The sequence below is a fragment of the Harmonia axyridis genome, chromosome 3 (genome assembly GCF_914767665.1).
Source record: "Harmonia axyridis chromosome 3, icHarAxyr1.1, whole genome shotgun sequence".
In the NCBI taxonomy this organism is placed as follows: Eukaryota; Metazoa; Arthropoda; class Insecta; order Coleoptera; family Coccinellidae; genus Harmonia; species Harmonia axyridis.
In genome coordinates, this window is record NC_059503.1 from 33,212,153 (window position 1) to 33,226,171 (window position 14,019).

A 14,019-nucleotide genomic window follows, 5' to 3' on the forward strand; every position below is an offset into this window, starting at 1 on the left:
TCATCAGGTTACATTTCGACTAATTCAGTGGAAATGTAAGCTGATGAAAGGTGAATAATAAAAATCTTAATAGAGTTAAGGGTTTTCTTGCTGTGGTCTAGTTTCACCGTACGTTTCGCCTACAATTGCGGTAGCCATCTTAACAGGTTTCCCTTCCTAGTCATGAAATCATTATCTCACCTCGCATGAAAAGGGTCACAAAATTTCTTCAAGAGATAACATTATGTAGTTATTTCCATCAGAACAATCTTTAATTGAAGGTAGTTTCAATTGTTGATTATGAAATTGGTCAATATAGCTTTTATATTTATAATTTATAGAAATAATCGAATACTTACCACCCCACTAAAGTGTTCAAGGACTTCTTTCTCCTCTTTAGTCCTCATATTCTGTTGATTGATTCTTTGAATAACACCAACAGGTTGAGGACCAGTGGGCAATGTGTAAACATCTAAAGCTCTCAAAGCCCATTTAACGAGCCTGACGTAAACCAAAGTCTCGTGAGGATGAAAACATTTAGGAGAGGCTAAAGGCTGACCAGTTTGCATCTGAAAAATACCTCTTTTATTTGATACTATAAAGAGTTTGTGTTCATGACAAAAAACTTGAAAAAGCACAAAGTAAAATCCAGGTTATTCCAAATGATACTTTAGATTTGATTTTAAAAATCAAGAAAAAAAAATCAAGAGCTGTTACCTTGAAACTTGAACAACCCCAAGTGATTGTTTTCACCCCACAGACCAAGGTTTTCACCAAACTTCGGTAATCAGAAACATTGAAGTTATTAAATTGGGGAAAACCAAACTTCGATCTTTCTTCTTTCGGCTGAGATCCTTGGGAGCCAGATAAGGATGCATCCAAAATATCTACACTAGGCTTTTGATCTTGTTCCATTTTCACATCGCCTTGTTGAATGGTAGTGTGAGTTATGTTTTGAGACTGTTGTTTGCTAAAATTGAATTGAATTTAGTACAAATAGAACTTTCAATAATAATACTAATATCTTTATTCCAAGGAACCTCCTTGTTCCAGAGATCAAGTGAAATTGACGTCAAAACAAGCCTTAAGAAAAAAAAATATATAGGTATATAAAAGTATCTTATCGAAATATTCATTCAGGAAATATGGGTCAATATCCATAGGTTTATTTTAAATTCTATTTTTGAAAATATTCAGGTTATCTATTATTCTTAAATTATTTGGAAGTAAAATAAAAATTTTAATGCACAGGTAAGACAGATGCTTCTCTGTAATAGACAGTCTGAGAATTGGAAAGTGCAAATTCTATGATCTAGTATTCAAATTAATAATAATAACAATCTTTATTTTGAGTCTTGTGTTGCACTTTACAGATAAAACTGCTAAACATAAAAGCAAACAGTGTCAATAAAAAGAACTAAAAGTATTACTAAAAATATTTCCTATGTTTAATAGTATGTAGTTCAAATTTGTCTTTATGTTTGAAGAGGAATACTAAACTTACTTGAAATATATAAATCATACAAAGTTAAAATTTTATTTTTACTAAATACAATATATCATAAGGCTTACCATTTGTTTACAAGAATAGGTAGCTGGATTTTAGAGACTGTCTTAAATTTCAAGACAAACACCTCTAATGTCCTCATCAGTAGCTCCCGGCCCTCAGGTTTGTTTTCAGCTTCTGATCGAATACGAATACATTCCACCAAGTTGAGTAACAATTTGCAAGACATTGTTTGAATGCTGTAAAGACTTTTGCAATAACTTATAATCAATAACTTAAAAAATTAATAATAAATTAAAATAATAAGATTAACTAATCAGAAATTTGTAATGTTTATGTCACTCAATACTTCTCATATTATGAAAAGAAAGTCATAATTATTAACACATTTTCAGCATATGGTCAAGATATATTAAGTTTTACTACTTTTTGGCTGGAAATGCTTTAGGCAATTGAATTGCATAATAAAAGGATTATATTATATGATTCATTGTAAATCTAAGACTGATACCTGTGAAAAAGAGTCGAAAATATATTAAAATATAATATTACTAATTTTTTCAATGTGAAACATCTATATATTTAAATGACTCTAATTATTAATTGATTGTTCACAGTAGTCAACATCTAGAATTACTGTAAAAAAAACTTACGTAGCTGCCAGGCTGTCATCATGCACATTCTTACTAAAAAGATGAACCGCTCTAGTCAAATCTGGCAATGTCAACTGTTGTCTCACATGATGGACTAAATCAGCCAGGGTAGAATACGCTAGTGGTCTCAGGGATTCATGGGTAGTCCAACCTCTTCCCAGTAGTATGTCTTCGTCAAAAAGTTTTTCCATATACGGAACAAACTCTGAGGAAAAAAATGTTTTGTTGAGGACATTCTTCATCTCTCTATACACTGAATGAATAAAATCATATAAAAGCATAAAATAAAAATTGAGGAAAAATTTTGAAAAATATTGACAGAGAATATGCAATGAGATAGGAAAATATATACCACCATGTCAATTCGGATTCAAAAAGAAGACATTGACTGTACACCCTTTAATTATACTCACTTCAAATGTTCAATGCAATAGCACCATGTCAATTCGGATTCAAAAAGAAGTCCGGGTCAAAGGTGAAACCTCATAATTTACAACAGCACAAGGACTACCACAAGGCTCACCACTCTCTTCTCTATAATTTGTTCTGCAGCAACATGTACAGACAATCTGATTTCAGAAACCAGAACATAAACAGACTGGAATATATTCACCAATTTGCTGATGACACAACTTCAATATCCCACCAGATGTAACAGTGGCATGGATGAGACGTTGGAGAATACAACCCAACGAAATCAAAACTCGTAATTTCTAACCATAAAATCAATGCCAACTATCCCAATATAAAACTTGAAAGTGACACAACTATTCCAGCAGATTCATGCAAATACCTAGGCATAAATATTAACAAAAAGTTGAACTTCAAAAGAAAAAATCACTGGTAAAACAGGTAGTACCATATACAAAATGATATGAAGACCTTTATTGGACTATGAACATATAATATTCTCAAATTCAACAAAAACAGCTCTGAATACAATTGAAGTAGCGGAAAGAACTTGCTTACGTAAGATTACAAAACTTAGACATCCCGACAACCCTCTATACAACCCATCCAATCAGCTTTTATATCGGACAATGGAAATAGAACCAATACTGGAAAGAATGCAAAAACTAAGCAAAAAATTCATCAATAACCAAATTAACATCAACATAATGGAGCCATTGAAACACCACGACAGTAGAGCAACTACACCAAAAGCGAAGTTGCCAGCTTTGCCACTTTTTGAATACTTGAAATCACTAGGATGATATTTATTTTTTTAATATTTACTAATAATATTTTATATAAAAATGTATGTAACTGGCTGGAAGACAGCGGTCGATAGCCATTTGATTTATATGATCAATAAACTTAACTTCTCTCTCTCTCTCTCTAAAAATTGTAATATGACCTTTACAGTTATAAAAGGAAAAAACTCACTATTCCTCAAATCGGTTGCTAAGATATGTCTAGCAGCAATCAACAACTCCCTTCTCAAGTGAGCAACCTCCATTGGACACAAAGTAAGAAGGCCAAGCATCCCTTGAACGAGCAGTTGTGAATGTTGTTGTACAACATCTTGATAAATTTTAATTATATAAGCTAAGAATGATAACGTTTTCACCTGAGCACCCATGAAGTCTACGAATATTTCTTTATTGAAAGTCTCAGCTTCCCTAGAAAAAAATTCAGGTGATCAATTCTAACCAACAATTTGAAGAATTATAAGAAATATAATGTGTGTTCAGCTTACCTTTGCTCCAAAGTTGGTTGTAAAGTAATAGTGCTCATAATCAATGGAATAAAATCACTAACATCTTGATGGACATTCTTTTTATATAGCTGATACATTAATACAACAATAATTGGCAATTCTTGAAGCACTTTTAAAGAAAGTACTGATCTTGGAATCAAGTAATACTGAAAAATTAGAATAATAATAATAATTGGGTTAGGTAAGGTACATGTAAGGTATAGCTTACTGCAACAAAACTTCCATCTTCCTTTCGCTGTTCCGTTTGAATTGTTGTCATTGTGAAGGTACTTTGTAATAATTCATCCAGGTTGTTCAATTCCATCAAATCGGAAACTTTAATTGGTGCTTTAGGTTCAAATATCCGGTTCATATGACTAGGCAATTCAGAATAGATAGTTTTGACGAAATTAAGAAAATGTTGAATCTGTAAAAAAATTTCCTGTCCATTCTCGAAATATGTTAGTATGTCTCACAAAAAACCAGGGTGGCCCAGATTTTAGTTCAATAACTTTGACGTCAGATAACACAACCTTTTCATGATAATATGATTATATGTACAGGATGTACATACTCATAACACCCGAGATAGAGGTACCATCAGAAGTGAACTCAGGTTCACAAGGAAAACCCAGGACACCCCAATTTACCGAGCAATAGAAGCATTTAACCAAACACCAGCAGGAATAAAGTATATAAGAACTAAAAAAAACTTCAATATTAATCCATCACGTGGGTCACCCCCTTCTACTATAAATACAGGACCTCTCGCGGGTAACATTCAGTTTATGTCATTTTCGGAATTTATGTTCGAATTTAAATTTAAATTTTGATCAACTAATTGTTTGAAAAGTTTCCAGTTTGTGAAATAACTTATTTTTTCTTTATGCAGCGGGGTTGAATTTATTTTGGGAATTGTCGCTAATACCGGAAAATGGTCTGAATCTAATGCCTAAATAGTAAAAGGTTGAGAGATCTGCAGGTTCTTTGTTAACATCAAGTCAATTGTAGAGGGTGAACTTTGATGGGTCGGATAATAAGTGAAAGAGTTTCTCGGGAAGTTTAAAATGAAATTTGTTTTGTCTAAGCAATCCTTAATGATGGTGCCATTACGGTTAGAGTTAGTACAATTCCAAGAAGGGTTTCTACTGTTGAAATCGCCCGCTATTATTACTTTGCTACCTAGGCTCATGAGATAGTCAATTTCTGAGGTATCCATGGGTGTTTGATGACCTTTATAAAAATTTATGATGGTAACATTTTCAATTTGAATAGCCTGTGACTCAGAATTTACAGTGTAGGTCGGAATTTCAATAGGTTTGAGATGTTTCCTGTAATAAATTAAGAGCCCTCCACTGGTTGTTTTGGGTTTATTTATGAAGTAAAAATTTGAAATTTTAGGCGGTTTCCGTTTATTCAGTCTAGATTCTTGTATGCAAATAATTTCCGATTTTATTTTATTAGTCAAGATTTCCAGTTCGTCAACTTTGTTTGTAATACCATTGGCATTCCACGAAATTATGTTGATGTCTTTCTTTTGGGCCTTATAAACCATATTTTTCAGCCAATTTTTGAATTATCATAATTCTGTCTAATGGCGAAACGGTGGCTTTAAATTGCTCTTTCATTTCTCTCACGATTGAGATTAAATGAGCTAAATTACATATTGAATTCAAATCGCGGATTTCTTTCAGGAGCGTTTGAAATTCATCTACATTTGCAATCTCACGAAAACAATAAAACTTTGTCTACATCAAGCGACAAACAAGGCTACTCTCCCGGATAATAACCATTTAGAATTACCCCCGTATATGCGGGAACTCATTAAAATGAAAAACAAGATAAGGAAAAGACTGCAAAGAAATTACAGTGCAGCTTTATATCAGGAATATAGAAATTGTTCTATCTGACGCCATAGTAATTGAACTAAAATCTAGCCACATTTTGAAAAAATCTAATATTACGGAAACAAGGGGTATGGTCTGTATATCACTGAGAATTTCAGAGTGGTAACTAATGGTTTCAATGTTTCAGGTAACCTACTTCATATTTACGGACCACTTGACACTTGTCATTGGTCAACCAAATTTTTCTTTGAAATAATTCTGGTGGTTATAAATGGTTGATCTCTTTTAATTTTTAAACAACTGAAAGTTCTTAATGTCTCTGAAGGGTATTTGTTTCGTAATCAAAATAATAAAGTTTTTGATGTCATGGAAAATGTTCATAAACAATAATCTGAAAATTGAAATGACAACTGCCAAGCTGAGTGGGCGTAGTTACCGAACCTAACCAGAATAAAAGTATGGTTGCTCTGGTGACAGATGTCCCACCGAAGTTTGAGGAAATAGTCACCAGTTTTTGAGGAATTTGACATATACGGACCATCAACTTACTAACCATGGTAACCAAGGTTATATACGGACCATACCTAAAATGAACAAGAAATTGAAAGCCGAATGATTTATTTTTCATTCTTTGAAAACCTGGGTTGATCCAAAAACAACAAAATTAGATTGTGCTGAGTTAATCCAGATGAATTTTTAATCTAGGACACCAGTTATCCCTACTTTTCAAATGATGAAGAATTTTTCTCATTTTACTCTCAACTCTAGATAAGCCAATTCAAGATATAAAACTAAGTAATGCTTTGTTATGAGGAGCAGTTAGGTTTTTTGTTGATTCTTATTTATGTAATCTTACTACATGTTTTAACTTTCATATGTACAGTCGCCGCCAAATATGTTGGCAAGAACTTGGTTGCTCACAAAACTGAAGGAGCTAATAAACCGAAGCGTTCCATTCAGTAGCGTACATATAAAGCATAACGAATTTCAAAGTGCATCATTCATCGATTATCGATATATATATCTTTTTTTCTCAAATAAAAGTACCTGTTATAAATGTAAACTTTTTCTATCTTTTCTTATAATAAATGGTTCTACTCTCAATGTCAAATATTATCCTCTGATATTTTTTTTCGTTATCTCGAATAATTCATTGCCAATTCAATATATACACCACGCCACTGAGTTAAGCAGTCTCGAAATCAGAACCAATGCCGTAATAGTGCGAAGGAGATAGCATTATCTCTCTCTGCGCCTTAGATTTGCCATCTTATTTGGCGCCGACTGTATATTTTATGTGCAATAAATAAATAAAAATAAATAAATACTATATAGTTGGTTCAAACCATTACCTACATTTATATTTTGATTGAAATATACCTTTAATAATGACTAAACCAATTATGTAGTGTGAAATCAAATGTCTAATTCTTACCTCACTATTAAAAACTGGTCGATACACTTTATGTAATTCAATTATAATCTTCAAACATATTAAAACATTAACTTCATTGTCAACCTCCAGCAATTTCAATGAATAAGACAATATACCTTTAACATATGGTCTGAGGCTATCATTAGTTGGAAGCCTATATAACATCTCTAGAATCAATTTCCGAACCTGCAACAAAATTCAAGTGAATAGGTAAATCATTGTTAAATGTCTAGAAGGTTAAACCTGCTGCATGTTATATTCTGCAATGAAAAGGCACTCCCCATGACCTAAAAGATTGAGGAATATCTTGACAGAATGTTCGAGAAATGCTGCATAATGCGGGGATGATAGAATGATCTGAAAAATTCATGTTTTAATGTATACATTCACATATTTCTTGAATTATTTATAGAGAAATTCAGTCACCTCAAAATTCTCACTAATCTCCTGTGCTGCCTTTAATTTGAGATCCTCCTTGGCACTAGGATCTGCAAGCATAGTCACATAGCTCCTAAATTGATTCATCTGCATAGTTGCATGATCTACAGCAGCCATATTTGCAGGTAATGTAAGGCAGAGTAAAAAGAACCAGAACGAACCCAACTTCACAATAGGTCACCTGTAAAAATATAAGTAATAAGAGGTCCAGGTCTGTTCTCTTTTTTGCTGATTTATTCATATATTAATTCTTATTTTTATAGATGCTTTAATCATGAAGTTTGAATGCTGCAACTGTTCTTATGTAGACTTTAAACACTACAATAAATAGCAGTGTGTATAAAGTTTATATGAATTTTATTAATTATATAGTACTGTATTTAAATACTTACTTTATAAAGATTTAATAATACGCTTTAGCTTGAAATGCCGTTTGTTATTTCAATTTCTTCATAATCATTTTAAATATTAAATGAATGTTTACATTTTTGTTTCTAATAACCTATGTTTAAAAATTTGAAGTTATGAATGATTGAATATGTGAAAAAGAAAATAGAGCCTGATATTTTTCTTCTTCATTATCTTCTCTGTTCATTCACTTATTCACATGCAGAGCACTTTTATTTTATCCGTGTATAAAATTTTAGATTTGATTGGAAATAATCTGATATTCAATCAATCATTAGAAAATTTTTTTTTACTGTTCTAGTTCACGTTAGTAGACAGTTATTCCCGATGAAAGAATAGGCTGTGCCCTCTACAACATTCGTTTTAGGGAAGTGTTGCTCAACAGAGACTACATTTATTGTGAGTTCTCGCAAATCGTCAAAATGTCGGCTCACAAGACATTTATAATCAAGAGAAAATTGGCCAAAAAACTAAAGCAAAATAAGCCTATACCACAATGGATACGCATGAGGACAGGAAATACCATTAGGTACAACGCTAAGAGGCGTCACTGGCGTAGAAGTATTTCGGGGTTATTTGCGATATTTATTCATAAAAAAATACGATGAACAATGAAAATAGTTTTTTCTCAGTTTAACTGAATATTTTCTTCATCATGCATTATCCAAAAAAAAAAAATTTTAGGAGAAGCGGTCTTGAATGTCGGTCATATTATCATGTGTGGAAATTTTGGAAAAAGTGAGAGCTGCTTAGAATTATTCAGTTTATGTTTAGAAACTTTAGCCCTTTCACGAAATCAGAGGAAACATAATAATTGATAAAGTATCTGCAACATTATTTTAAGCTGTTCTTATAAGGCTATTACATTGCACCAAATTGTATAATTTTTTATTTATTTCATGTCTGAATAAAGACTTGCAAGTGAACAAAACACTTTTGATTTCGACATTTAGTAATCACTTTAGGGTATTAATCTATGGTAATCACAATAATGTTCATAATAAAAGCTAGTACTCTGGAACCAACCGAACACTAAAATCTAAAAAAAAAAAAAATATATGAAAATTTAACCGTTAATGCATGCCATCAAAGCTTTCGACCCTACGTATGAAATTGCTGTTTCCGCCCACAGGTGGCTTAAAGATGAACTTGAAATGCATTGAACTGAAGAGAGAAGTTGGCAGCTCTGGAGAGAACTGCTCTCTTCAGTTCAGTTCAATGACTTGAATCGCAACGTAGCGATTTTTCCTTCTTTTTTGACATGAGGGCATGCACCATAGACAAATAAAGAATCCTTTCTCTATGGCATGCACATTGAGTCCCATTACTCCCATTACTCCCATTTATTTTAAGGATATTTCAAATCTGATCTCACCATGAAGAAATATACTTCCTTTGTCTATGGTCTGGAGTTGTCTCTGACAATCTGACTGTTTTCAAATTTAATAATCTTTCTTTCTTATCGCTGAAAATTACAGAGATAAACTATCCTCTGACTATTGTATACCTTTCAACACATGCATTTCACATTTCCAGTTCTAACAATTTTGAGGTATCTTCTACATTTTCCTAGCTTGCGAAAATATTAATATTTTTCTTGCAGTTTTTCTCGAAGTATCACAATGGGAGAAATATGCGCTACCCGAAATTCTACACTATCTTCTCAACATAGTGGTGTTCATTCAGTAGCTTATGTTACAACTCCAAGTGAGGATGTTGCTAAGAAGTTAGCACATGGTCTTATAAGTCAAAAATTGGCAGCTTGTGTAAATATTGTCCCTAAAGTCACATCAGTATATTTTTGGGAAGGTAAAGTCAATGAAGACAGTGAAGCAATGATGATAATCAAAACTAAAACTAATAGAGTTGATGAATTAACTGAGTTTGTTAGAAAAAATCATCCCTACACTGTGTGTGAAGTAATATCAATGAAAATTGAAAATGGAAACGAACCTTACTTGAAATGGATTAATGAAAATGTATTATAGGTTTGATGAAAGTACATTTCATTTTCTTCGATGAAATTTCTGTTCTATTTAAAGATTTGTAATATTTTATAGATCTGTAAGAATTGTTGCTGATCATAGGCTTCCCAATAAATTAATTGAACAAGACTCATGCTAGCTTACCAGTTCAAAATATAGCTAATATACACAATATACAGGGTAAGTCAATAACCCTTCTAAATAATTATAGTTTGAAATTGATTCATATATTGTCGGAACCTGCAGAACTCAGTGAAAGAAAGGAATGCCCAATTATTATATCATAATCTTGAAATTTTGATTTCGAAATACCTCACTTGTCATAATTTATTTGTCGTACTTTTTTCGAAAAATTGTATGGTTATAAGACCCCGTTCACATGACAAGCGCTCAACGCGCGTTTACAATGAATTTTCTGTGAAGCGTACACATGCCAACGCGCGTTGGACGTTGAGTTTTGTTCCAGCGCTAAACCGTTGTAAGCGCGCGTTGGCTCGCGCTTTGAGATCATAGGTTTCTAATGTAATCGTTCATATGAGCGCGCTTGCACGAGCTGATAGATGCCAGAGACGTATTTACGTATTTTCCTTCGATCCGTTCGGTCAGAAATAGTTGAAAATGGAAACGGACGCTCCTAATACTGAATTATTCATAGATGAAATTGAGAATTGTCCTGTAATATGCGACATGACAAATAGTGTATATTCAGATAAAAACTCAAGGAGACAGGCTTGGGAAGAACTCGTCATCATATCCTGTGAAGGAGATGCTAATGAAGAAAAAAAATAATTATGTGAGCACATAAAATGATATAATAGCTCTTTATTTAGAAATCATGATACGCGCAGAACAAATACAAATGAAGAAAAATCATCATCATCATCATACAACCATTTGCATCCATTGTTGGACATAGGTTTCTTCCATTTTATTCCACTCGCTTCTGTCCTGTGCTGTCCGAATTCAAATATAAGATAATCTTTTTATGTCGTCCGTTCATCGTGTAGGCGGTCTTCCTCTACTTCTCTTGTCTGATCGTGGTCTCCACTCCAGCAATCGCGTTGTCCACTGTTCCCGTTTCATCCGTGCGACATGACCTGCCCAGCTCCATTTAAGTTTGGCCACAATAGTGATAACATCTTCTACGCCAGTTCTCCTTTGTAGGCCTATATTCTTGAAGTGCTTGCATAACTGCCTTCAACTCAACTGTGTCGAAAGCCTTGTGGAAGTCGAAGAATGCCAATACCAAGGGTCTATTATATTCATTCGTTTTTTCAATGAGTGTTTTTATACTTTGGAGGTAGTCATTTGTTCCGAATCCGCGGCGAAAACCCACTTGTTCTACAGGTTGATAGAGGTCAATTTTGTTTTCTAGCCGTGGTTATAATTCTAGTGAAGAGCTTATAAAGGTGACTGAGTAGACTTATTGGCCGGTAATTCTCTAAATCGGCTGTGTCACCCTTTTTATGGAGTAGTATGACGATGGAATCATGCCATCCCTTGGGGATCGATCTATTGAAGAGGCAGAGGTTAAAGAGATCTCTTAATTTTTCAAGTAAACTCTGGCCACCTATTCTGATTGCATCCGACATTATATTGTCTTCGCCTGGTGATCGGTTATTTTTCGTTTTCTTCAAGGCCAGTTCGATCTCTCCTATGGTAATATCAGGTATTTCTTCTGATCCTTGGTTGACAATACCTTTTTTCGAAGTTAAAAAATCTGCCTCGTATTCCTTGTCTACCTCTTGATGGTTTTTATAAAGCATCTGATAGAATTCCTCCACAGTCTTCAGTATCTCGTTTCTATAATAATAACAGTTCCAAAAGAAAAACTAAAAATTAAAATTTCAATTATAAACAAACTTATCATCGAAGTCTTCTTTCACAATATAATATCCTGCCCGTAACAAATTTTGTTTCACAACAATTTTGAATCGATTCCTGTTCAATAATTTCAATCCAGCTGGTAGGTGATTAAATAACAATATGGCTTGATACATAGGGCTCGACTCAAACTTGGTTGTTGAGTGATATGGTATACACAAAGTACTAGTATTCCGAGTGGAATAATGATGAAAACTAGATATACTGTCAACTAACTGCTCATTTTTCTTTAATATAAACTAAGCACCAAGTTGAGACATCCCAACAATCCACTCCACAATCCGTCCAACCAGTACTTATATCAAAAAACCCAAACAGAACCAATAGCCGACAGGATACATAGACTGAATAAGAAATTTATTAAACAACAACACAACCTAAATATAATTGAGCCACTTGTACATCAGATGTCCCCCTGCAGGTCTCCAAAAGAAAACTACCTGAACTACCTCTATTCGAACACTTGCTGAACCAAAGATGAAGAACGTAACACACTCCCTTTTAATATACATACAATGAATTCACTCACCTCAAAAACTAAACTCTTTTTTTTTTTTTATTTACATTTTTATACTTTGTAAAATAAGACTTTGTATATGGGCAGGAAGACCTAGGTCGCTAGCCCTTTGAAACATTGTTTCAATAAAGTTTTTCTTCTCTCTCTCTCTCTAAGCACCTCAAAATGTACAAACAGGGAAGTGTTAAGATTTTTTGCATTCTAAATACAGGTTTAAATGAATCAAGAGGTTTTAAATTAAGTATCATTCTTATGATTCTCTTTTTTCTATTTGTTGAAATATGGCCTTGTTTGTTTTTGAGCTTATGTATTTCTCCCTTTCCATTTCTCAGTCTTCTGCGCAACACCTAAATGAAGAGAAATAGTATCAAAATAACATTTACCTACCACTTAACAGCAGAAATCTTCTATACTACATGGTTCTAAATTTAACAATAAAGTAAATATCTTCTTCTTAAATGGTTTATAATTATTTATTTCTTTGATTTCGTTAGGCAGTCTATTGAAGAACTTTAAACAACTGTATTCAAGCTGCTTTTTGTGTTGAATTTAATTTACATTTCGGAAAATTATATGATATTATCCTTGTGTTATATTTAATTTTGTAATGGAAGGAAAAAACATTTATTTTTATGCATAAATAGTAGATATTCCTGCATATATGTAGCGCACAGCGTTTTTATCTGCTACCAGTTCATGGTTTATGAGAGCCAGTAAATCATCAAATGACTTGATGGACATTCGTAGTTGAAAAATTTTGGCTCGAATCGCCTCAACTTGGGATACAAAATTATGTACTGGCTTTCAGTCAGCCTGTATATAAAAATTGGGTGGAACCAATATCTATGTCTTCTGTCTCGTCGTTGCTGCCGTCGGTATAAAATCACCGTATAATTTTTTCTACTTCCATCTTTGACAAATGTAGAATATAAACTGAATACGGGCGGTCGCGGCAACGCGAGTTCAGCGCTTGGCAAGCGCGCACCATGTGAATGTGAACAGTATCCAATTATCCAGCGCTCGTTGAGCGCTTGTCATGTGAACGTGCTCTAATGGTTTAAACTAAAGATCATATCTTAAAAACGTTTGTGATAATTGTACAATTTATTTTTTATTGAATTCCCAAAAATTTTTGTAGTCTTCTGCAAATTTAAAAATCACTCTATAAGTGGTCCGAAAGTCACTGCAAATTTTAAAAAATTACTTTCGAAAAATTTCAATAAGTCCGTTTTTTTAAATGACATGCTTAAATTTTTTTCACTGTCGGACAGTTTCAATGTTTCAGCATTGGTAGTTCGAGGAACGAGCGCTCAAAAGACCCAGATACTTCTAATATTCCAGGTATGTTTGAGGTCTAAAGCTAAATAGGCCAAATCCAGGTTTCATCTTGATTAGGGCTCACAGTTTAAGTTGTTTCAAAGAAAAAAATGTAATTTCATTCCTTTATAAATTGTATTACTTTAGTTATAAATTCCTGTTAACCCATGGCCGTGCTCAAAACAGAAAATTGAAGAAAAAACTCTGGTGTATGATTGCCGAGCCCTAAAAATTTCGGACTGCACAACAATGTTTTTCTTTTTTTCATTATCTGCTTGATTGGTACTGTCATCGCGGTAAATGAGAAATTTGAAAATAATAAAAAAGTAAAATATAGGTTTAAAACAATG

The 14,019-nt window shown here is 33.2% G+C and overlaps 2 protein-coding genes and 1 long non-coding RNA gene across 7 annotated transcripts in view; 2 read left to right on the forward strand and 1 right to left on the reverse strand.

Moving 5' to 3' along the window:
• The window catches only part of LOC123677032 (transcription-associated protein 1), a 34,632-nt gene extending 26,539 nt beyond the window's left edge, over positions 1-8,093 (reverse strand). The window contains exons 1-11 of one of the 4 annotated variants that reach the window (XM_045613440.1): positions 7,951-8,093; positions 7,547-7,739; positions 7,364-7,477; positions 7,121-7,306; positions 4,068-4,265; positions 3,839-4,005; positions 3,526-3,761; positions 2,140-2,344; positions 1,552-1,725; positions 697-949; positions 339-548 (exon numbers count right to left, since the gene is read on the reverse strand). In XM_045613440.1, coding sequence (XP_045469396.1) covers positions 339-548; positions 697-949; positions 1,552-1,725; positions 2,140-2,344; positions 3,526-3,761; positions 3,839-4,005; positions 4,068-4,265; positions 7,121-7,306; positions 7,364-7,477; positions 7,547-7,675 — 1,872 coding nt within the window. In that variant the 5' untranslated portion in view covers positions 7,676-7,739; positions 7,951-8,093. Of the gene's footprint in view, positions 1-338; positions 549-696; positions 950-1,551; positions 1,735-2,139; positions 2,345-3,525; positions 3,762-3,838; positions 4,006-4,067; positions 4,281-7,120; positions 7,307-7,363; positions 7,478-7,546; positions 7,740-7,950 lie in introns of all 4 variants that reach the window. The other 3 variants (XM_045613439.1, XM_045613438.1, XM_045613437.1) reach the window with 3 other exon arrangements.
• A 1,495-nt stretch (positions 8,094-9,588) lies between these two features.
• On the forward strand, positions 9,589-9,954 carry LOC123675266 (protein CutA homolog). The gene has a single exon (XM_045610612.1). It carries the CDS (start codon positions 9,589-9,591, stop codon positions 9,952-9,954), a length of 366 nt encoding a protein of 121 aa, XP_045466568.1.
• Positions 9,955-9,956: 2 nt separating this feature from the next.
• On the forward strand, positions 9,957-14,017 carry LOC123676372. Of its 2 annotated transcripts, none has more exons than XR_006746926.1 (2): positions 9,957-10,131; positions 13,624-14,017. It is a non-coding gene; the product is annotated as an uncharacterized LOC123676372 (long non-coding RNA). The 2 variants fall into 2 exon arrangements; XR_006746925.1 differs by having other exon boundaries at positions 13,638-14,017.
• Positions 14,018-14,019: the final 2 nt, after the last annotated feature.